This window comes from Choloepus didactylus, chromosome 17 (assembly GCF_015220235.1).
Source record: "Choloepus didactylus isolate mChoDid1 chromosome 17, mChoDid1.pri, whole genome shotgun sequence".
Lineage (NCBI taxonomy): Eukaryota > Metazoa > Chordata > Mammalia > Pilosa > Megalonychidae > Choloepus > Choloepus didactylus.
The window spans coordinates 73,711,030-73,733,567 of NC_051323.1; the positions used below are offsets into that span (position 1 = coordinate 73,711,030).

At 54.9% G+C, this 22,538-nt stretch overlaps 1 protein-coding gene across 3 annotated transcripts in view; it reads left to right on the forward strand.

Annotated features, from left to right (window-relative positions):
- The window catches only part of CRACDL (CRACD like), a 120,731-nt gene that overhangs the window by 85,943 nt on the left and 12,250 nt on the right, over positions 1 to 22,538 (forward strand). For 2 of the 3 annotated variants that reach the window (XM_037807507.1, XM_037807508.1), the window contains exons 4-7: positions 3,671 to 3,806; positions 4,167 to 4,331; positions 9,242 to 9,451; positions 13,886 to 15,563. In XM_037807507.1, the coding sequence (XP_037663435.1) occupies positions 3,671 to 3,806; positions 4,167 to 4,331; positions 9,242 to 9,451; positions 13,886 to 15,563 (2,189 nt within the window). Of the gene's footprint in view, positions 1 to 3,670; positions 3,807 to 4,166; positions 4,332 to 9,241; positions 9,452 to 12,544; positions 12,977 to 13,885; positions 15,564 to 22,538 lie in introns of those variants that run through there. The other variant, XM_037807509.1, reaches the window with a different exon arrangement.

Below are 22,538 nucleotides of genomic sequence, written 5' to 3' on the forward strand. Positions count from 1 at the left end.
GGGGAGCACTTCTTGCCTTGATCACGTTGCTGGTTCTTAAGCATCATGGCCTGGCCAGCCCCAGGGGAGCTGTGGCCACCACTCCCAGGCGCGGCCCTGCCTCTTGACGAGAACACACGGTTCTGGTGTTGGGGAGACAGGTCTGGGGTGGCTCCTCCAGCCCCGGAACAGGAGAGGCCCCCACTCTCCGGGCACAGCTGGAGGGAGAGCCCCGCCTACCCGTCCACCACCTCCCCTGGGAGCCCACTGACGGAGACAGGGTGCTTTTTGGTTTTTTATCGCCCTGCACCTAGCAGGGCCCAGCACTCAATGGTAAACCTTTGCAGGGCTCGGTGCCAGGAAAGGAAGCTTGAGAGTGAAGGAGGTGCAGCCCAGGAAGGGCAGGTGCTGATTTTAGAGGCAGCCCTGGGGAACAGGGAGATCCAGGGGCTCTCGGCGAGGGTCTGCGTGTCTCCCATCTCCTCAGGGCCAGGCACAGTGGGCTTGTCCTGCCTCAGCCTCACCCCCGTCACCAGGGGCCAAGCTGGCAAAAGGTCTCATCTGCCAAGGCACGTTGGCGCTGGCAAACCGCGAGGAGCCTCTGAGTTTAAAGGCCGCTGCCCATGCATCGTGTCTGGGTGGCCGTGCTTGTCCATTGTCCAGTCCCTCAGCCCACGACAGCTCCCCTCAGAGCCCCCTTCCCATGTCCTGTCACGATGGCTCGAGAAGCAGGCCAGTCGCCTGCGGAACGTCTGGATCTGGCTGGACACCTTCTCTTGGGGTGACTGAACCTATTCTTGTGCTCTCTGGATTTCCAGTCACCTGGCAGGTGGCTCCAGAGGTCTATTAACATTTAATTCCGGGGGAGCGAGGAAATGTCATAGACAGTGCTTCCTGTCACATCACATCACACGGCGCATACTCACCTCTGGTGACCCTGGGACTGACCCCTCCAGCTGTCCCCTCGTTTCAGCCCCACTCGTGGTCACTGCCGGGACCGCTGGTCACCTGAGGGAGGTGGCTTTTCCAGTTCCACTCTGCCCTGGTCGGCTGGAAGTCTCTGTGAGGAACGTTCCTCAGCAGCCCTGGCTGCCCTGAAACAGCTCCTGCGAGAAAGGCTGGGCAATGCCTGGCTTTTCTTTTACTGACCCCCCGGTAAACTGTGACTGCCCTTAGTGGCAGTGAGTTCTGGTTTTCTTTCTCTCTCAATTTCTTCTTTCCTTCTTTCCTTCCTTCCTACCTACCTACCTTCCTTCCTTTCTTCTCTCTCTCTTTCTTTCTTTTGAAATATCTGTCTGAACACATAGGTTTTTATATATTTGATTTGCTTTAATCCATGGCTGCCTTTTTTCATTTTTATGTTCAAATTGTCCCTTCTTAGGCTACTGGGGGTCACTTCAGATTAGCCCCTGGAGTGTTTTCTCACGGCCTCATCCATCTTTGGAAACTTCCTTGCTTCTTGCACAATGAGCAGTTCCAGGTGTACTTTGCATGTTTCCTGCCACGGGCCGGAACCAGCCGTTTCTTCCGGAGGCTCTGGTTCCTTTTATTGTGAAATGGTTTTTTAGAGACGATAGTCTAGTTTCCAGGGATGAATCATTGCTATTTGGTTGTGTTGCTTCTAAACCTTTTCCGTGGATAATGCTAGGAAATATTTTTTATTTTAAGAGACTAATAATCATGAATTCATAATGCTATTTCCAATTCAAGTTTAATATGACAAAACTTTTGCTTAACTTCTTTGATTATATATTTGTATTCTCTACCAGAAATCTTGGTTCCTAATGATATTAACAAAATTACTTATTTCTTTTTCCCACGATATTATTATAATAATTTCAAAGCAACTTTATCACTTACTAATAAGACTAGTGATTGCAATTTGATATCTTTGTACCTTTTTTTTTCATAGAATTTGTCCCCTTCTGGATGAAGAGTCAAAACACTGTGCTTTAAAGTCACTTGAAATAATTCCTTTCTCTTTGTGGCTACTCCAACAACCCAATAGACAATGAAGTTTATTTGTTTCTGTTTGTTTTCTAATTTTAGAGGTTATTCTCTTCCTCTTTTAACTGTATAAAACATTTACATCGTTTCAAAGACAAGACTGTAAATGTAGGGGGGGTTGCACCCTGTCCACCCACATCTCGTTCTTTCCTTCCCCATCAAAGGAACCGTGTTTATTCATTTTGTATTTATCCATCTATTTTTTATTCTAAAAACCATAAGCAAACACAGACATCTGTTCATCTCTATTCATATATGTTCGTATCCCCCTTCCCCTGCACAAAGTAACCGTTCGCGTTGCCCCCACGCTGCTGTTTCATTTGCTTTGTGTTTGCTTCGTGTGGTCCGGTGGTCCCATCCATCGGTGCATGGAGCGGTCAGCGGCACAGCCACCCGCTGTGTGGACATCCCGTAGGTTGCTCCGTCTGACCCCTCCTATGGCGTTTGGATTGCGTCTTGTCTCTTGCTTGTACAGATACTGCTGCATGCAGTGGTTTCATGCAAAGAGCTCTGTGTTCCTTCCAGAGCATCTTCACGGAGGCCTTGCCGTGTAGGTTCGATTGCTCGTTGCACCCAGCCTGGTGGTTCAGGTTTCCCAAGGGCGTGGGCCTGCTCAGACCCACCGGAGGAGGAAGTGCAGTTGCACGTGGGGTCTTTGTGTTGAGACCTGCCGCTGGCTTGAAGGGCCTGGGTTACTTCCCTTGGCTTGAATCCCTTCCAGAAACGTGAGGACACGCCCTTCGGGAAGCCATAGGAACCTACTATTGAGGGCGAGAAAGAAGTGTAATAAAAGAAAGCGGCAGGAACCGACCCCGTTAGATCTACAGGGGAACAGGGCCACACCTCAGAGCCCCCAGGGCCCCACGAAGGACAGGATGGGTGGGGTGGGGCTCGGTGCGCACAGATGTCCAGGGTGGCAGAGGCAGGCCTTCCTTCGTCGTCGTCAGGTCTCAGTCATCTCCTTGCACCTATTGTTTGGCAGCCGCTGCTGCTGGAAAGCCTGATCACCAATTCCCACATCCTCTTGTGATGCTTTGTCCACTCCCTGGGAGGTCAGTGCCAAGCCAGAGCCTTGAACTCGGTGCTGGGGAAGGGGCTGGGGTGGTGACGAAGGAAGGGTCCATCATCTCCACTCCGGGACTTAACGCACAGGTCACACGAGCATCAAGCTTGGTAACAATAGGGCATGGCCTTGCAGGTGTGAAATTCCCCCTTCAACGCAGCTGTGGGTGTGTGTTTTGGAGGATCCATCCGTCAGACAGCCCTTAGCCTACTGCACAAACACCGCCGCAGGCCCACCAAGGAATGACCTCACCGCCTGCAGACATTCACAACAGACTCCCATAGAACCTTCCAGCTGGGGCCCGGCCCTATGCCAACCCTTCCTTTCTGCAGTCGTGCCACCCTGGACCTCACACCTCGTCAGACCTTGACTTTTCCCGTAATGAAGAGCCTTCACACAACCTTCCGATCTGCTGGGAAAATTCCTGTCACTTCAATGTCCTTAATAGTTGATTCTGATATTTATCAGCATGGGTATAAACTGAAATCAGAGGCAGTTGAAAAATAAATGCAGCCGAGGGCTTGTCGAATGATGGGCCAATAATGCACACCCCCCGCTTGGTTCACGCGGTCGGCGGGAGATGGAGCTGGGCAGAGTCTCACGGTGCCTCTTTCACCCTAGGGAGTCGAGGGCTGTGCTGGGCAGCCGAGCCCTCTCCCATGACAGCATCTTCATTCCTGAGTCGGGACAGGACCCTGCTCGGCCCGTGCGGGTGTTTTCCCAAGAAAACGTGTGCGACCGGATTAAAGCTCTGCAGGTAAAAGCTTGTACTTGGCAGCGTCACTTGGTATTTATGTCAGCTGCAAATGGAGAGTGTTTTAGATTGCCTCTGCTTGGTTTGTGTGATATATTTTAGAGTATGATGACATGCACGTCACAATTGTCAGCAGACACACCATTAGTCACGACTGGGTCTTGGCTCGTTCTAAGTGGTTCCCACTCATCATTCAAGATGGCGGCAGGAGAGCTGGGTGGGGGCAGCTGCTCTTTCAGCTCAGTCCCCTGCACCAGGCAAGGGCATTGAAAAGATGTCCCGAATGAATGAGTTGGAGAAGGAGGATTTGTTGACAAATGTCACTGGTGAAAATAAGAGCAAATGTTCTTTATTCCAATCTAGTTAAAAATACAGTGTCACGTGAAAATGGGGCCGCCACCTCCTACAGGAGGCCTTCCTGCCAAGCGGGGAGAGGACACCGGTGTGAGTTCGGAGGATGACGGGCTGCCCGGGAGCCCCCCGGAGATGTCCCTGCTGCACGACACGGGCCTCGGCACCATCATAAAGGCAAGTGAGCTGGCTCCACCCGGCGTCGCCATCCTCACCTGCGCGGAGGGCGCTGGGAGTGCTGGGTGCCTGGGGGGCCCTCTGAGAGGCCCGGCGGGGCCAGCGGAGCAGGTGGCTGGAGCCCACAGTCAGTCTTTGGCCTACACTTGTTTTCATTCTTGGGGCAGAAACTCAGGTCTTATCAGGAGATGTGGTCTTGATGACCTGTTCTCCTGATGCTTGTTGGTCCGACACAGTCGGTCCCCTGACCTTGTAATTCCTGTCTGAGCGGTCGGCCAGGGCAGCCATTCTGTTTCAAGGAAGTGAAACGCCTTTGTGTCGGTTTTCTGTCGTCAGGACCAAAGGGAGTCGTGAATGTGTCAAGCCTTAATCTTGGCTCCCATTTCCCCGAGTTTCGTGTCTATGATAACTTGCTGGTCCGGGGGCAGCTTTGCAAGGCGTGGGCTGGCGGGGGGATTTGACCAGCAGGGCGGCAACCTCGGCGAGGGGAGCGGGTCCTGAAGAGCAGGCTCCCCCCGCACTGGGACTGGAGGATTGGGGCTGGGTCACCACCTCCTCTCCACGCGTGACGTCTCAGCGCATGACATGGCCGTTTTAAACCCATGCAACATACTCTCATGTGAGTGATAAAATAGATTATGTTCCCCTCTTGGACAAGCCATGCCTTGGGTGGATAAAGCTGGGGTTCTCCGTGTTAAGCTGACACTTGAGGAGCAAGGAACGGCTGGAGTCCGCTGTCATAACCACGCACACGCTGCCCCTGGGGCCCTCTGCCCAGGGGAGGAGTGACCACCTTGAAGTCCCGGGGCCTCGGCTGTGAGTCGCTGTCTCGCAGCTTCTGGGCTGCTCTGAATTCTATTCAGCAACCACTTAAATTTGGACTTTCAGAAGCTGCTGCCCCTGGCTTTCTTAAAGGCAGGAGAAGGGATATTTATTTACCTAATTTGTGTGCGGTTGTGGGTTTTCAGAGTATCACTGATGACAAAGCAGGAGAGAGAGCGTTGCTGCTGGGCGCAAGTGAGCTCCAGGGTTGGGGGTTCCCGCACAGCTGGCTGGGGAGTTACTCTGCTCTGCTGCAGGGTCCTGCCCCTGCGGCTCCAGGAGTGGGGTCTGAGGGGAGGGGGCCCATCCACATGTGCTCCTGCTCCTCAGGGAGAACGAGGAGGGGCCAGAGGATGGTGCACCCATTCCCTGGCCTTTGAGCCAAACCTGCACCCCTAACACCCCAAATCTTTAAAATACCCAAGGGGGTGTTGCCAGGCCCGTGGCCACCTGAAGTTTAATTGCCAGGTGTCCGTGCCTGCAGCTTCAGCGTCTCCAGTCTTAGGGCCAGACGTGAGCCTGCGTGTTTCGGGCCACGTGGTGGGGAAAGGTCTCCCGTGAAGAAGGTGGACACCCCTCAGGCCATCCTGCGGATCTCTGATTCCCACAAGCACTGTCATCCTTTGTGTTTAGCTGAGACATGAGGTGAAGGAGAAGAACAGGCATTTTCTAACCCCCTTCACTAAGGGCTGAGCCCAGCTGCAAACCCGCAAGGCCCCGGGCTGTGCAAGTCCCACAACGAGCTGGACCATGGTGCTGGGTGCTGGGCCGGAGCTGAGCAGCCCTTCCACCTCCCTCCGGTGATGGATCTCAGATGGGATCTAGCATTGGGCCGATCTGAATAAGCCATCAGTTTCACAGAAGGAAAAATCTGGGCTTTAAACCTTTAAAAAATAAATATAGGTGATCTTGATCACCATGATTTTAAAGGCACAGTGGTCACATCTTGTTCTTGGAAGGATTTTTGCTCATAGTTGGCCGGTAGAGAGGAGAAAACAACGCACCCTTCTAAAATGTGCTTATGTAACATTAATAAGGTGTCAGATGTAGTGGTGCCTTAACTCGCAGAAAGACGGGTTGTGGGCGTTTTGTTTTTTCCTGCTGTGACACCTTACACTGTCCCACGTGACGGATGGAGAAACTTCCCGGAGATTATCATGAAGACGAGTCTTCAGGAGCAGATATTTGATATGCCCACCAAAGCCATGCCTTCTGATGAAATAAGTTTTGCAGGAAGTACATGCAGTTATTTGTTAAAATTTCATTACCGTGGGAAGTAACAACAGCTGATGAGACTTTATTTGGTGATTATTAAGGTAAACTTTAGGTCTAGCTGGTCATACTCTAAGTTTCCTGCTAGTGAGCAGGAACTGCTGGTTAGACAGGGATGAGCGGTGAGCCTGCTCCGCTCTGGGTCCTGGGGGAAGGTGACACGGTGGAGAGGACACGGGCTCCAGTGGCAGATGGACAAACCTGCCCCTCCGCTGGAGAGAGGGGCCCGGTGCAGTCTGTCACCTACTGGCACCTGCGTCCTCAGGGTTTGGAGGATTAAACGAGTTCGAGCAGGTCGGAGCCTCCCCTCCAGCACAAGCCCGGGTCCAGCACGTGTCTTTCCAGCCCCACCGTCTCTGCCTCTGTCTGCTGGCCGTCCCAGCATGCACCACGCTTAGCCCACTCCACAGGGCCAAGCCCCTCATTTTGAGGACAAATGTAGTAAAGCAGCTGACCCTAGGGTCATCACTGAAAAAGCCTTTAAACACCAGGCCATTTCTTCTGGGCCCTTTCAGCCACGATCCTACCCCACAGAGGGTCACACATTAGACTTGTACATCTTCTCCTTCCAGAATCTCAGCTTTCGAGAAAATAAACGGGCGAGGGGGAGCAAACCCTGCTCAGGCAAATGCTCTCGGCGCTTCCCGCCCCTGACGAAGATGCAGCCGGCTCCCCACCCCGCTCTCCCTCAATGCCCCCCGCAGACCCGACCCCTCGAGATTCTCTTCCATCGTGAAGTTGTTGGTCTTTCTGGAATGCTCTCAGGGTGTCAGTGGACGCTGAGAAGCAAGTTCTGCCACCAGAGGAATGTGGCTTCCTGGAGAGGAGGTCACCTCTGCACGTGGGGCAGTGGCCACCTGCCTTCTGTCCTGCAGGGTCAGCTCCTTGCCAGGGTCATGCAGCTCGGGGGACAGCGAGGCCGGGCCAGGGCGTCGGCGCTTTCCGCTGCAGCCTTCGCGGCCTCCCTGTCTCCTCCTGGGCAGCAGAGCAGCCAACTCAGGCGAGAAGAAGAGGGGCGCCAGTTCCTGGGGGCCTCCAGGGGGTTGGGTTTCTGGAGGGTGGAGGCGGCCCATGCTGCCACGTCTTCATTCCCGCTTGTGGGGTCACTGCCCGTGTCCACTCCCTTGAGTCCCAAACAGGGAGGGAAAAAACAAATCTCTTACCACGTTTTAGTATTTGTTCCTCTAAACAAGGGTGAGAATTGAGGCTTTGGAGTGCTTGTGAGTCATCTGCGTCTCGTTTGTGGCCCATGAGGAGGCCTGTCTGGGAAAGCGATCATGGGCCCAATCTAAAATGATTTCCTAAGTCATTTGCCGCAGGAGCGGGAGCCAAGGCCCGGGCTGTCGGCCCAGCTGGTCGTCCTGGTCTGTTTTAAAGATAATCTTTCTAGCTTCATTCTTGTGAGTATCTGAGAAGCTCAACCAGAGACGGGGATGGACTATGTCCACCTAGAGCCCTTTCTCCCTCATGTTATCATTTTAGTAATTGTCTTCTCTCAGTTTACAGAAATAAACTTTATACTTTCATTAGAAAACATAAAAGGCCTTTATGTTGTCACAGAAAACAAGCTCCTTCCTGAGTTATTCCCTTGCGGGGGACAATGTCCTCCTTCCGGCCCCGTCTAGTGTGGCGAAGGCCCAGGGACGGGCAAAGGAGCAGCAAGATGTGCCCCAGGGAACCCCGAGGTGGGTGAGGCCCCCAGTGCAGGGCAGCTCACTGTCTGGGGCCTTGTTCATTGCCTCGAGGCCTTCCTCAATCGTTGCATAAGGAGTAAAATTATGTTCTCAGGTTAAAATCTAAACTTGGCACCGCTGCTGAACACCCTGCCAGAGCAAAGTTGTTTTCTTTGTTCGTTTGAAGGTCACGAGTCTGTCACAAAAACCCGGCACCTCCCAGTTTCGTGCTGCCCCTCGCCCCAGGTCTGGGCTGATTCGCTCAGTGGTGCCCGCTGCCCGCACCACCTGCTCCTGTCAGCGGGAGAGCCCACCTAGAGCCCGCCCGCCAAGGGGCTGCCCATGTACGACGGGCAGGCCCCTTAGGGAGGGGCCACGTCCTCCCTGCTGAGGTGTAAACTGGTCAAATGCTTACAAAGTAACAGACGTAACTCAAAGCCGTGTTTCTCCAAGAGGAGGCTCAGCAACATGGAAACATTCTAGATCGAATAGCCAAAGCTGCAGGCCTGGACAGCTCGGTGGTGGGGTCGGCGAATCCTGTGCCTCAAGCCCTGACCTCTCATCTTGGGGCTGCCCTCTTGGCTTCTGGAGACAGGACCTTGGAGAGACGAGGCTGGGGAGGGCCTGGCACCAGCGGTGGGGAGGGCAGAGGAGAGTCCTCCAGCTGGGGAGTCCTCCCACTGAGGAGAGTCCTCCCGACAAGGAGTCCTCCCATGGAGGAGAGTCGTCCCACTGGGGTGAGTCCTGCTGAGGACAGTCCTCCCTCCAGGGAGAGTCCTCCTGCTGGGGAGAGTCCTCCCTCTAAGGAGAGTCCTCCTGCTGGGTAGAATCCTCCATCTGGGGAGAGTCTTCCCACCAGAGAGAACCCTCTGGGGAGAGTCCTCCCGCCGAGGAGAGTCCTCCCGCTGTGGCTGTGCAAGTTGGGTCCTCTGCGTGTTCTTGGAAACAGGCGAAGGGTTTGCAGGGATTGGCCGTACGCTGTAAGCTCCCCGACACTGACCTTTCTAAGGGAGAATCACAGCCCCCCCCAGCTGAGAGTCAGATTTGACGCCCTGCCCCCCGGCACCCTCGGGGGAGCATGGACGGCTGAGCCCACACGCGCGGTGACGCTGACGCTCCGCTGTTCCCTCCCTGTCCGTGCAGGTCTCCTTCGTCTCCTCGTCACGGCCGCCGTCTCCGGAGCAGCCCCCGTCCAGGCAGCCCCCTTCCCCATCAGACAGCAGCGGGGCGCCCCCAGCGGACTTCAGCCAGCCCCCCGAGTCCTCCTCCTGCCTGGACAACTCCGCGGCCAAGCACAAGCTCCTGGTCAAGCCCCGCAACCAGCGCTCCAGTAAAATGCGGCGGCTGTCCTCGGTAACCGGCCCCTCCTGCCCCCCACACGGCCCCCACCCGGGGTCCCCTCACCCATGGGCGGGACCGGAAATTGCTGGTCACGTCCTCCCCTTTTTGAGTGCTCCACTCCTTCATTCATTCGCTCGTTCCTTCTGCCCTTACTGGGAGCCTCCCGTGGGCCTTGAGCTCACTGCCCTGAAAGGAGGCTCGGAGTTCTCGCCCCGGCCTTCGAGGCCTGGGGAGACCCGGCCCCACCTACCCCGTGACCCCCTTGCTCAGAGCCTGCAGCCACTTTGGCCTCTTTCGCCTCTTTCCGCTTCTCGAGCTTGCCCCGCTGTCCCCGGGGTCCGTGGCCCTCCCCGGGCCGTGCAGCTCGCTGTGCCCTCTGCCCGAGACGCGCCTCTCCCGCCTGGCTCCTTCCCAGCCTCCAGGTCTCAGCTCAGAGGACTCGGCCCAGAGGCTCCCCCGACTGCCCTGCTGAAAAGAGTCCCCCATCTTCACGTCGCCAAGTTCGTGTCCCTCCCAGCAGCCGCCACGCTGGGAAGTGGTCTTTGGAAAGGCGTGTTCCTTGCCTTTCCTCCTTGGGTTCCTGTCCCAGCCCTCTCTCCAGCCCTGGAGGTGCTTGCACAGAGCTGGGCGCCTCTGAGGAATGGGGGGCTGCGGGAAAGGCAGGGGGAGAAGCGGCAGCACTGGAGTGGCCGCCTCCTTTGGGCGAGGGCTACTTACCGGCGGGGGCTCGTTCCTCTGGAAGGACAGGCCCCTCTTTGGGTGGAATCCTCACCTCACCTTGCAGTGCTGGGAGCTCAGGGGCCGCTTGCGGGAACTTGGGCCTCGGGGTGCCAGCGGGTTAGAAGTCGTTGTCGTCTCCCCTAACCGAGGCTGCCTGCGGTGCCTTCCCCCCGGCCAGCCCGGCCACGGGGGATGGTGGCCTGAGAAGGATGCTCACACAGCGTCTCCTCCCTCCCTCGCAGGTGTTTGGCCAGCTGTAGCCGGGCACTGGGACACAGTGGGGACCCAAGGGCACAGGGACCTGTCTTAAGGCACTTACAACCTGCTAAGGAAGACAAACAAGTAGTCACGGACAGATGAGCTGACACCATGGGAAGGGCTGTGGGGAAAAGTTGGGTGCTGTTGGAGGAATGGACGAGGCCTTGATTTAGGGGATGGGCCAGGGTTAGCTGGGTACGAGTGAAGGGAAAAGCATTTGGGCAGAGGGAACAGCCTGCACAGAGGCTCTGAGGCAAAAGATGAGGTAAAAAATGAGACTGCCCTGGGATCTCTTGATTTTTTTTCTTGCCTTAAGGCTGAGCATTCCTGTGTAGTAGACACTAGCCACATGTGGCTATTTACATTTAAATGAATTAAAATTTAAACTTAAGTCAATTAAAATGAAATACAATAAAAAAAGTCAGCCACTCAGTTGCACTAACACACTTCAAATGCTCAGCAGTAACGTGTGGCCAGTGGCTTCTGTGTTGGACAGCACAGAGATTTTCCAGAACAGCCCGGCTCTCAGCTAACTTCTGCAGTTCAGCTCTTCCAAATGGACATTACAAATGGCCGTGGGGGCTGGGCTGGCGCCAACCTGAAAGGCTCCTTGGGGTGTCTTTTGCCCAGGCAGGGGAGCGGGTGCTGGCCACGGCCTGGGCAGGACCCGATGGCAGTGGGAAGCCCGGCCCCGGTCCAGGAGGAAGTGCAGCCTCCCCGCTCTCCGCCAACGTGGCAGAACCTGACTCCCTTTCTTAGTTCCTGAACCTGACGTGGCTCTCGAACTCCCCTTTGTAGAGTAACAGGTCATCTGGTTGGTCAGTCTGGGTCAGCACCGTCATTCCTTCGTTGAGACTCGGGTCATTTCTGTCCCCCCTTCCCTTCCTGGTTGGGGGGCTGCAGAGCTGAAGCTCGCAGTGGCCCTGTGTTCCCGGCGGGCAGGCGGCCAGCGGTCACCGGCACACTCTCTTCGGTTCCTGAGTCGGTGGCCTGTGTCCTGAAGCGTCTAGCCCCTTGTGCTCTCTGGTCCTGAGGTTGCTCCTCACAGTGGGAGGCCTTTCTGGCTCCTGTCCTGTCCTGTCCCGCTGCCCTCCTGGACCTGGGGACGTCCCTGGGCAGTGACATACGGGTTCCCCCTGCTTGGCTGCACCCCGTGATATCCAGGCTTTCTTTCCCCAAAGCTCCCCACGTCCCCCTGAGGCTCAGGTGCTCCTCAGAGCCTTCCCTCGGCCTCGGCGCTTGCCTGTGCTGCCTGGGTTCTCTCTCCGGGGCAGAAAAGCCGTTCCCAGGCGGCCAGGCTGCCCCCGGTGTCGCCAGGCCACGGACTCCCCTCCACGGTGTCTGGGCTCTGAATTCTCGGAGCTCTGGGGGTAAAAAGGGCTCTTCTTACCATGAAGACTACCTCACACAGTAAAAAATCCCTGGCTCTCAGGTCAGTGCTATTTGTTATGACTCTGAAAAGCACATTCACGAGTGCCTTTGGCTGAATCAGCCTGGCCCTGGCTTCCCCACGAAGGGGAGCTTGGGGAAGAGAAACAGAACGAGGAACCCTGTTTGTTATTTCAGCGCTGCCCCCGTGCACAGAGCTGTGCCCAGTGTGTGCGGTGGGAGCCGAGAGCCCACCAGCCTCCACGCTGTCGGCTCGTGTGCACAGGGCTACGTGGCCCGCGGCCCAGACTCCCAGCACTCTGTCTTCATCCACGCCGGGTCACAATCCTAACTCCATTTCATTAGGAGCAGCGAGCTTAGACGGCCAGCCTGGGGGCTCGTGGCCGGCAGAGCTGCCGACCGCCAGACCCGGTGCCAGCTGAACTGCTGCGTCCGGCCTGCTCCCGGCTCGGCCTCATCAGCGGCCTCCCCTGCCCGGAGAGGATGTGGAGTCTGCCCCCAGGGGGGTTCTCTCTGGCAGGACGGGTGACAAGCAGGCATCCGAGGCAGCACCTCCCTCTCGTGCGGGCCGGGCCTCCAGTCTTCCCACTTCGGCTTTTCCGGAGGATTCCGGGGCGTCAGACAGCCAGGTGGCGGGGGGCTGCCTGCTCCATGGGCCAGCGAGCCCGGGCTGCATCCGGGCAGCCTTGGAGGCCTCAAGGCAGCGTCCACTGCCCCCTCGGGATGGGGCCCCTGCCTGCCTTCGGCCCTGCCAGGCCCCACACCGCTCTTTCCTCGGAGCTCCTGGGCTCTACCTGCCGTGGCCAAGCCAGGCGGTCTCCTGGTGTCGTGGCCGGTAGTTTTCAAACGACACCCACCTACTAGAGTTCTCCACGTCGCCAGTTTCCTGTGGTGCAGAAAGGCCGACCGTGGGACTAGGTCAGGCTTCTGCAGCTTTTGAAAATTCTTCTGTAAACTCCTTTTCCCATCTTCCTCTTTTTAATGACAAAAGATCACTTGCGTGTTTTGTCAAGAGCTACCTCAGGTATTGTCACCAGCCTCCCAGCCGTCGCGTGCCCCGTGAGCAAGCGGACGCCAGCTGGGAATGTCAAAAGGACAGCAAAACCAAACCAAAGCCCTGTGCAACGCCCCTGTGCCGAGTCACAGTCCCCACCTGCAGAAAAAGAGGAGGTGAGGGCTGTCCTTAGGCAGCAGCCAGGGAGGGGCCCCCCAAGGTCTCCGGTCGCCAGCTTTTTAAAAAGTTCAATGCCCTCAAGCTTTTGGTCGTTTTCACGTGTTGCTTTTTGAGTGGCTCCTGGTTGCCGTGGTCACGTTTCCTTCCCGAGAGAGCATTCACTGACCCCGTGACCCTGTGCAAGTGTAAACTGAGGAAGTGGGACAAGAGTCTGAATTCCACGGACCCTTCGGGGGAAGATGTCCCAGACGGGAATGGCTGGAGACCCCAGCTGCGGCGAGCAGGCCAGGCTTCCCTCGAGGGAGCCCCGAAGCGGCCTGCAGGGGGGCCGGGGAGAGGGATGGGGGCGAATGGGCACCCCCCGGGCCCAGCAGAGGGGCTCCACTTGACCCAAGTACAGAGGAGGAGAAACAGGTGGAGACCAGGTTAGCTGAAATTTGGGGCTTGCTGTTGGCCATGCCCGAGCCAAAGTGCAACGTGATCCACAGCTGCTTTGAGGAAACCAGCCTGGCTTTGCTGGAAAGGAGGTGCTGCTGGGGATGGGGCCGGTGCGATGGGTGGGAGACGGGTTCTGGCACACGGGCGCTTTGCAGCCGTGCCCCTGAGCTCGGCCTGGCCCGAGCCATGACCTCTCTGAGCTCCCGTTTCTCCAGGCGTACAAGGGCCTGGAAGCACCTTCCTCGCCGGAATGAATCCAGGGTTAAGTGAAGTCAGTGTCGAGCACAGAGCAAGGCAGGCGATTGCTGGGCTTGGCCTCGTTCCTCTGCAAAGCAGCCTCTGTCCTTTGGTGGCCCGGTGACCTCCGTTTTGAGGGCACAGCTGCCCACCATTTGGCTGAAAACCGAACTTGTGCGGGCTTCCTAACAGCCAAGATAACGGTGCTGTCTCTGTCCCTCTGTCTGCAGCGTGCCCAGTCGGAGTCCCTGAGTGACCTGACGTGCGCCCCCGAGGAGGAGGAGGAGGAGGAGGGCGAGAAGGTGATCCCCAAGGTCAGCGCAGAAGAGAGCCCCAGCCCTGGGCAGCAGGACCTGGTGCTGGACAGGGGCTCTGAACCAGGGGCCCCCGCCACCCCACTGCAGCCTGGGGGCACCCACGCGAGGGGCCCTGAGCTGGACACCCCCACTGCCCTGCCACAGCCTGGGGGCACCCATGTCAGGGGCCCTGAGCCGGACACCCCAGCCATGCCACAGCCTGGGGGCACCCACGCGAGGCGGGCACGCCTGCAGCACTGCCCCGCACTCAGTGCCAGCACTGAGGAGGGGCCGGCCCTTGGGGATGATCCCTGCAGCTGCCAGGCCACCCCAGAGGACACTGAGCCTGGGTCAGAGCCAGCCCCCTGCTCGGAGCCCCCATCCCTGCCAGAAGGCCCCCCGCAGTCCAAGGCTGACAGCGGACACCAGGAGCAGGACACCGTGGATGGGGCAGTTTGTGCTCCTGGCGACACTGAAAGTCGGTTCTCTGCCTGCATCCCTGAGGGGCACACGGCACCCCCAGATACCGTCACCACCGCCACCTTGGAGATGCCCTCCAGTCCCGACAGGCCGGACCTAGATGCCCAGAAGGAGGCGAAACTGACCCTGGAGGTGTCCAGTCCAGAGGGAGCAGAGAGAGAATCCTCTGTATCCCCCGCCCCGAGCCCACAGGCCCCCAAGAGCTGCTTGAAGCACAAGGCCCCGTCGGCCAGCGCCAGCCTCAGCCCATCTCCCACACCCCTCGCCCCCGAGTCGCCGCAGGGAGAACCCACGCCCTGCTCCCTGGACAGAGAGGCGGCCCCCGCTGAGGCCCCCAAGGCCGGGCAGGTGTCTTCTCCACGGGGGGGTCCGGAGAGGAAGCTGGAGAGCGGAGGCAGCGAGCTGCGGAGCATGAAGAAGTTCTCCGTGTCCTCCTGCCGCTTGCGGCCACACGCGGGCAGTGTCTGCCTCCCAGAGCGCACGGGCCCTGCGGGCCCCTCTGCCATCCGGCTGCCCCTCCTCAGGAGTGGCCTGGCCTGGAGGAGCGAGGCGGAGCTCGATGACCTCCAGGGGCCGTCTGGGCCCCGGAATGGGAAACTGGACCCAGAGGAGCGCGATGCTCAGGGCTCCGGGGACACAGCGGTCAGCCAGGCCGCCCTGGGCGGGGGCCCTCGCAAGGCGGCCACCTCTCCAGCCGCGAGAGACCCCTGCCCGGCCACTCAGGGGCCAGCCACCTTTCCCGTCAAGCTCCGTTCCACCTCCCTCTCCTTCAAATACAGAGCCAGCTCCTCTCCAGAACAGAAAGGAGTAAAAAGATACAGTGCCGAGATCAGGTTAGAAAAGGGAGGACTGACTTTGCTCTCAAAAGATGACAGATGTCAAGTGGGGGCGGCCCCCGGCGTTCGAGGGGCCCGGTCCCCGAACGACCCTGGGAAGGTGAGGGCCCGACCGTCGGAGCAGCCCAGCTCCAAACCGCCCCTGCCCAGGAAGCCGCTTCTGCAGGCCCTCACCCTCCCGCAGCCCCCCGCGCCCCCTCACGCGAGCCCCAGCGAGCCGGAGAAAGCCGTCGTGCCCGCCGACTCCAGAAAGGAGAGCAAGATGGTGGAGAAAAAGTCGGTGCCCAGGGTGGCGGGTAAGAGGACGTGGCTTTGGGGAGGGGCAAAGCCGTGGGGGTCCATGCTCCTGGCGTGTCCTGCTGGACTTCCCCACGCACATCGGTGCCTCCATCAGACCCTCCTGCACGGGAATCGGGCCGGGGGGAGGCGAAATGCCTTTCAGTCCCACCAGCGCCGGGTTTGATGAAGGGTGAGGTACGGAATGCAGAGAAGGGAAACGAGTATCAGGATTTTGAGTAAGGACAGAGAGGTCAGGTGTGCTGACTTAAGATAGCAAGGAAAACGCACAATCCCGTTTTCCACTGTATTCCCGGGAAGCTCAGGCGCTCTTCCACGTTTCCCCCAGAACCCCCGCAGGGCCCCGGGGCCCGGGGTTTGTGTGCTCTTTTCCACACACGTCCTCGCAGAGCCTGAGCCGCTTCTCGTTTATCCACGAAGCGCCTTTGAAAATGAGCCTGTTCCGCCTGTCGCTTGGAGTCCTTCTGGGCTTCTTCCCGAGGAGGGATTTCCCCCCAGTTCATAACCGGGGCACGTGGCAAGCACCCCGTATGTTGGAGTCAGAAGCCTTGGTAAAGCGTGAACCCCGTGGGGAGTGGACGGTCACTTCTGCCCCCCACAGGAGCTTGTGTCCGGACAGGGCCAGCGCGTGAGGCTCTCTCAGGGGGGCCGTCTTTTCAAATGAGTGGAGAGAAACTAGATGGCCTCTATATGTCTCTGACACGTGTCACTTCCTATATATCGTGTTTCAGGTGAAATTAGAACTGGTGGAAATGGGTATTTGCAGTGGATCAAAAGAATCTTTCATTGCTGGCTTCATTTGTTAATGGAAATCAGGGTCCTAGAGAATAAATCGTGTGTGTGTGTGTGTGTGTGTGTGTGTGTGTGTGTGTGTGTTCCCAAGAGGGAAATTTTCCAAGGCAAATGTTATTAAAAACAAAAAACGCAAAAATTTCAGGATATTTTGAGTGGTGCTGAGAAGTCCAGGGCCCCACGTAAGCCCCGCGTGGTGAGGCAGAGAGGAAATCAACGCTGGTTGCTCTCTGGGGAACCCTGCACCCGAAAAGAGGACGGACAGCTTACCCGGGAGGGAAAATGAGCCGACACAAAGCAATGTTATGACACGTTCAAAGCCGTGCTGGACTCTTCGGTCTCCCTCTTAGGAAGTCAGTAAAAGTGTCGTTATAAGGGGCTTTGCACTCCAAGATGATGCTCAAAGGAGCAGGAGCCCGGGAACATTCCGGAAGGCCGCACGGGGGCCTCCAGGCTCCGAGGTCTCTTGGCTCAGCCGGGTGGCTCTGCTGCCGCCGCGTCAGGGTAAGGAGGACGGAGCTTGGGGAGGCCCCAGGCAGAGCTGACGGTCTGCTCTGCAGTTTCCTGAGAGGTTACTGCTGCCAGCGTGGAACGGTGAGCTGGCGAGGGAAGGGAGGGCCCCCCGGGCTCACGCACCCTGACATCAGCGCCCGCTACCGTCACAGCCTGCAGTTGAAAACGCCTCCCGAGGCCTGGCCGACTGGCTGGAGCTCACACACAGATGCCCGGCTCCCGGGCACGGTGGACAGGAGGCCTGTCCGGCCGCGCTGGACACATGAATTATGTACAACTTCCTCTGCCGACGCCGAGAGGCTCCACACTCTGTAAGACGCCTGGAGAGTTCCGTAGCTGGAGACACCGGTTTTTCTTTGATTTCGAAGACACAGGGCAGTGTTTATTTATTAATGAACTTGCTTAAAGAGCAGAAGAGAAACGTCTTGTCCATCCTTGTTTCCTAACATTTCCTAAGCCCCAGAAATAACAGATATAGATGGATTCTAGCATGAAAGGATCCCGGTTACTTTTGGGGCCTGGGTCGCCCTTTTCATTTGAATGCGGAGAGGAGAGGAGGAAATCACCTCCGCTCTGTCCGGGGCCGACCCTCCTGGGATGGGTGGTGTTTGAGGGACGGGGGGAAAGGACAGGCCGTGGCTGCTGCTGGGTCCCACCCCGGACCTCGGGGTACAGGGACCGGCTTCGGCAGCCAGAGCAGAATCTCAGGGTTCACATTTTTGAACCCCTTCAGTGAAGCAGCCTCTGCCCCTCCTCCAGAGACCAGATTCACTGTGGTTTAATTCGCTGTTTTACTTTTACTTCTATCACCTCCATGGCTCCCAAGTTATAGCTGCTGGAGGCGGTTTGATTCCTGTAAAACATACAGGTAATAAAAGTGTTAATAACATTATCACTCAGCTTTCCAGAAAGGCCTTACTACTGCGGGTGATGATCTCGTGGTGGCCGTGCCCCTCACCGTCCCCCCTCCAGGGGTGCACTACAGAAAGACGGGGTGTCGACAAATCCCACATGGGGGGTGGTCCAGCCTCGGGGACCCAGGCTGATTTATCCCGTATCCCTGCTCCCCTCTTCCAACCCACCGCTCCGTCTTTGAAGGAATGGAGAGACCCTTCAGAGGGGCAGAGGACGCCACTGCTGCCAAGCAGACAGGGACTCACAGGGCCCCGGGAGAGGGGACCGCAAGGCCAGCACCGTGTCACCAGCGCAGGGAGAGCTGTCTGCAAGGCAGGGCTGCGGGGCTGCAGGGCACCGTTCGCGGAGAATGGCCCGGGGTACCCATCCCAGAGTCTCAGTTACAGGGCAGGAAGCAGCATTCCGAACACAGGAGTGGAATTAGAAGACACAGAAATTCTTCCGTGGAAAAATTATAAAATACAGGAAGTACAAAGGAAAAAATAATCACTTGGAAGTCTGCTCTCTAGCTGTGGGCCCTGTTGGCATTTCCCTCTAGTCTTTTTTCTTCCCGTGTCTGGGGATGTGTGATTTGTTTCTTACGTAGCTGTGGTCCCGGGTTGGGTGTTTGGGAGGGACGATGGACAAACTGTCCTTCTCCTCCAGGAGCCTTGCTGATGAGCTGCGCCAGCCTCCTGTCAGAGCCCGTTCCCTCCTGACCGCGCAAGGACACGGTGGCACACACAGGTCTCACTCCAGACTCAGTCCCTCGTTCGTGCATTCGTTCTCCCAACAAATGCACCGTGTACCCCTGCCGCACGCACAGCCCCATGCTGGCTCCAGAGGGTAGGCAGGCAAGCTCGAGGGCCTGGCCCGCAAGAACACGAGGGGGAGTGTCCGCGGGTGCCCATCTCATCTTGGGTGTCAGAGACATTTCCTGGAGGAACTGATCTCAGAGATGCCCACCCTTCTCTGATGACAGTTATTTCAGAAGTATTCACGTTCATTTGAGTAGAAAGCAAGTCTTTGTTGTGTAATCGCTCTAGAAATATACTCATTTCTCTTGAATTCTTAAAGAACACGCCTTTCTTCATGCTGCACTTCGTGTTAGCCCTTCATGGTCCCTTCTGAAGCGAGTGTGGTCCGTGTCCCGGGATTTCCTGGGCGTCTCGGATCCTGTCTTCTCGTCCGGGTTCACCTCCCATGGCATTGACGCTCCTTGATAATCCATCCACGGCAGCCACGGAGCCCTCCATTTCCTACACTCTCTCTTCCCCAGGCTCCCTCAGCCACATCGACCTCTTGCCTGCCTAGCGGACACCCCCCTTGACGTCTCAGTGTTCATCGTTACATTTATCTACACCCACCCCACTCTGGTTCTTTTTCCTTCGCAGTATTCCCATCTGTCCAGATATGCCAGAAACTTCATCGTTAAAAATAGTTTATATTTTTTGGTACAAACAATAGTAAAAATCACCTTGTATCATCACTGCCTAAAATATCACGTGATGAGGGACTTGCATTCAGACCAAGGTGACAAGGCACACACCACGCTGCTCTCCTGCCGGTCGCGGTGAGAAAGCCTGGCCAAAACAAGTGAGGTGGATGTCAGAGGACTCTGAAGAGTGGACAGAAGCTGGGGGGCAGGAGGGTGAGATCGGGGTGCAGAGGTGACCCCGCAGCAGGTGCTGGAAAGGACTGGCGCCTCCTGGCCGTGCCCCTCCTGCAGGCCCTTCTGGCTCCCCTGGCCCGACTCTGATGAGCACAAAGCAATGCCCACCCCCCACCCACCTCACCAGCGCCAGCCCCTACCGGACAGGGCTTGCCCAACACTCCAGCCCCTGTGCCAGGTGAATCCCACTACCCTCTGTAGCCCCCAGTGGTGGCGGCATCCCCTAGGAGAGGAGCTCTTTTATCCTCTCATCCCCACCTCAGGTTGACACTCCAAAGCGGAGTCTCTTGCCCTCCAGCCTTACTCAAGACGAGTGCCAGCAGTGGGGAGGCACCTTCTCTGTGCCCACCGAGGGTGACAGCTGTGCCCTCTGCAGAGCAGAGCTCTTTAACCGTCTCTGCTGTACTATAGGGGAGCACCAGCAAAGAAGAGGCACCATCTCTACCCATTCCACAAGGGTGGCCCCTGGGAGCCAGGGAGTGTTCTGGGAGAGAGGCAGACACAGAATGCAGAGCACCAAGAAAGGGACCTTTTAATAAGTGCCTGGAGACCTTGGTTCATCCCTGAGCTTCACAGACATGAAACCCACCAGAATCAGCCTGGCAAAGCTTTGAACATTTTAACAGGACCAGTTCTCTTAATCTACTACTCAAAACGTATGGGATACAAACCAAAATGTTTTAACATACAAAGAACAAGGAAACCCTAAAAATTCTCAAGGAAAAAGGCAGTCGACAAACACCAATCCTGAGGTTATCTAAATGTTGGAATCATCAAAGGCTTTAAAGCAACTATTATAAACATGATCCATCAAGTAAAAGTAATACTCTTGAAATGAATTGAAAGATGGAAATTCTCTGCAAAGAAATAGAAGCTGTAAAAAAATTTTTAGAAATGGAAATTATAATAATGAAAATAAAAAATTTACTGGAGGGGCTCATTAGCAGAATGGAGGTGACAGAGGAAAAGTCAGCAAACTTGAAGATAGGTCAACAGAAAATATCTAATTAACACTGAGAAAAGATTAAAAAAAAAAAACAGGAAAGAAAAAAACCTCAGGAACCAGTAGAACAACATAAAAAGTTCTAACATTCATGTCATAGGAATACCAGAAAGAGAAGAGAAGGATATTTGAGCCAAAAATGTAATATATATGAAGAAATAATGGCTGAAAACTTCACAAGTTTGGAAAAAGACAAATTTACAGATCCAAGAAGCTCAGGACCACACACAGGATAAATCTAAATAAGTCTGTGTCAAGACACATCATAATCAAACTTCAGAAAATGAAAGACAAAAGATGTCTTGAAAGCAGCTGGAGCAAAATGACACATTACAAACAGGAGAACAAAATTCAAATTACTGTGGAGTTTTAATCAGGAACCATAGTAGCCAGAAGACAGTGGAACAACAGTTTTTTTTAAGTGCTGAAAGAAAAGATTGGTCAACCCAGAATCTCCAGCCAGTGAGACTACCCTTCAAGAATTAAAGCAAAATAAAGACATTCTTAGATGAAGGGAAACTGAGAAAAAGTTTTGCTAGTAGAAATGCTAAAGGAAATTCTTTAGGCAGAGGAAAACTTAGAACATCAGGAATGAAAGAAGAACATCAGAAATGGCAAATGTCTGATTAATAAAGCAGACTAATTTGTGCCTCTTAAGGTTTTGAAAGCAACAGTTACAACATTTATGAGATTTTCAATGTATGTAGGTGTAATACAGTATGACAACTGCAACATAAAGGGGAGGGCAAAGGAACCTGTATAATTGTAAGGTTTCTATGTGTTTTACTTGAAGGGATAAAATATTAATTCTAAGGAGACTGTAAAAACTTTAGTTTTTAATGGAGCAACCACTTAAAAACTATACAAAGAAATATAATAAAAAGCTAATAGATAAATTAAAATGAATTTCCTTTAAAATTTTCAAATAATTCAAAAGATGGCAGGGAAGGGGAAACAGAGGAATGAAACACAAAGGAGACAGCCAATAATAATTTTATATACCTAAATCTAACCATATCAATGATTATATTAAATGTAAATGTTCTAAAAACACCAATTAAAAGAAACTGTCACATTGGATAAAAACAAACAAGATAAAGAAAAACAATAAATAAAAGGATGAAAAACTGTATACCAGGTAGATTGTAATAAAACAAAAATCTGGAGTGGTATATTAATATCAGACAAAGATGACTTGGGAACGAGGAAAATTATCAGGGCGAAAAAGAACAACTATGTAACAATAAAAGGATCTATCTATCAAGAATTCGTAACAAACCTAAATGTGTACTCACCTAACAACAGAACTTTAAAATGCATGAAACAAAAACTGATAGAACTGAAAGGAGAAATAGAAAACTCCGTAATTATACCTAGAGAGAACTAGCAGATGGAAAATCAGGAAGGACATGGCAGTCTTTGAACGACATCGGGAGCCAACTTGGCCTCACGGTATTTCTAGAACACTCCACCCAGCCACAGCTGAATGCACATTCTTTGCAAGTGCACCCGAAGCATTCACAAAGACAGGCCATATTCGGAGTCACTAAACAACCTATTAAATGTAGAAGAATTGAAAATACTCAAAGTTCCTTCTCTGCCCATGAGATAATTTTAAAAGATCTCGATAACATGTCTGAAAAATATCCAGAAAGAAATTCTGAAAAGTCACCAAATATTTGAAATTAAGTACCATACCACTAAATTATCCCTGGGTCAAAGAGGCAGTCTTAAGGGAAAGTAGAAAACTGAATTCAAATGAATGTGCAGCACGTCAAAATGTGTGATATGCAGATGAGGTGTTGCCTAGAGGGAAAGCTATCGCATTAAATGCATATGTTAGGAAGAAGAAAAATTTCAAAACAATTATCTAAGCTTCAACTTTAAGAACCTAGAAAAGAAGAGAAAATGAAACCCAGAGCAAGCAGAAGTCCACAGCAGAAGCATGTTTGACCACACAATGTGATACAGGTTCATACAGGGCACCCCTGGGCGCCACCCGCTCAGACGGGCCCTCTGCCTGGGACAATCACCCGCAGCCATCATGGAGCCACTGCCTTCTCCTCTTCCAAATCTCTGGGACTGCACTGAGTCCTGGGG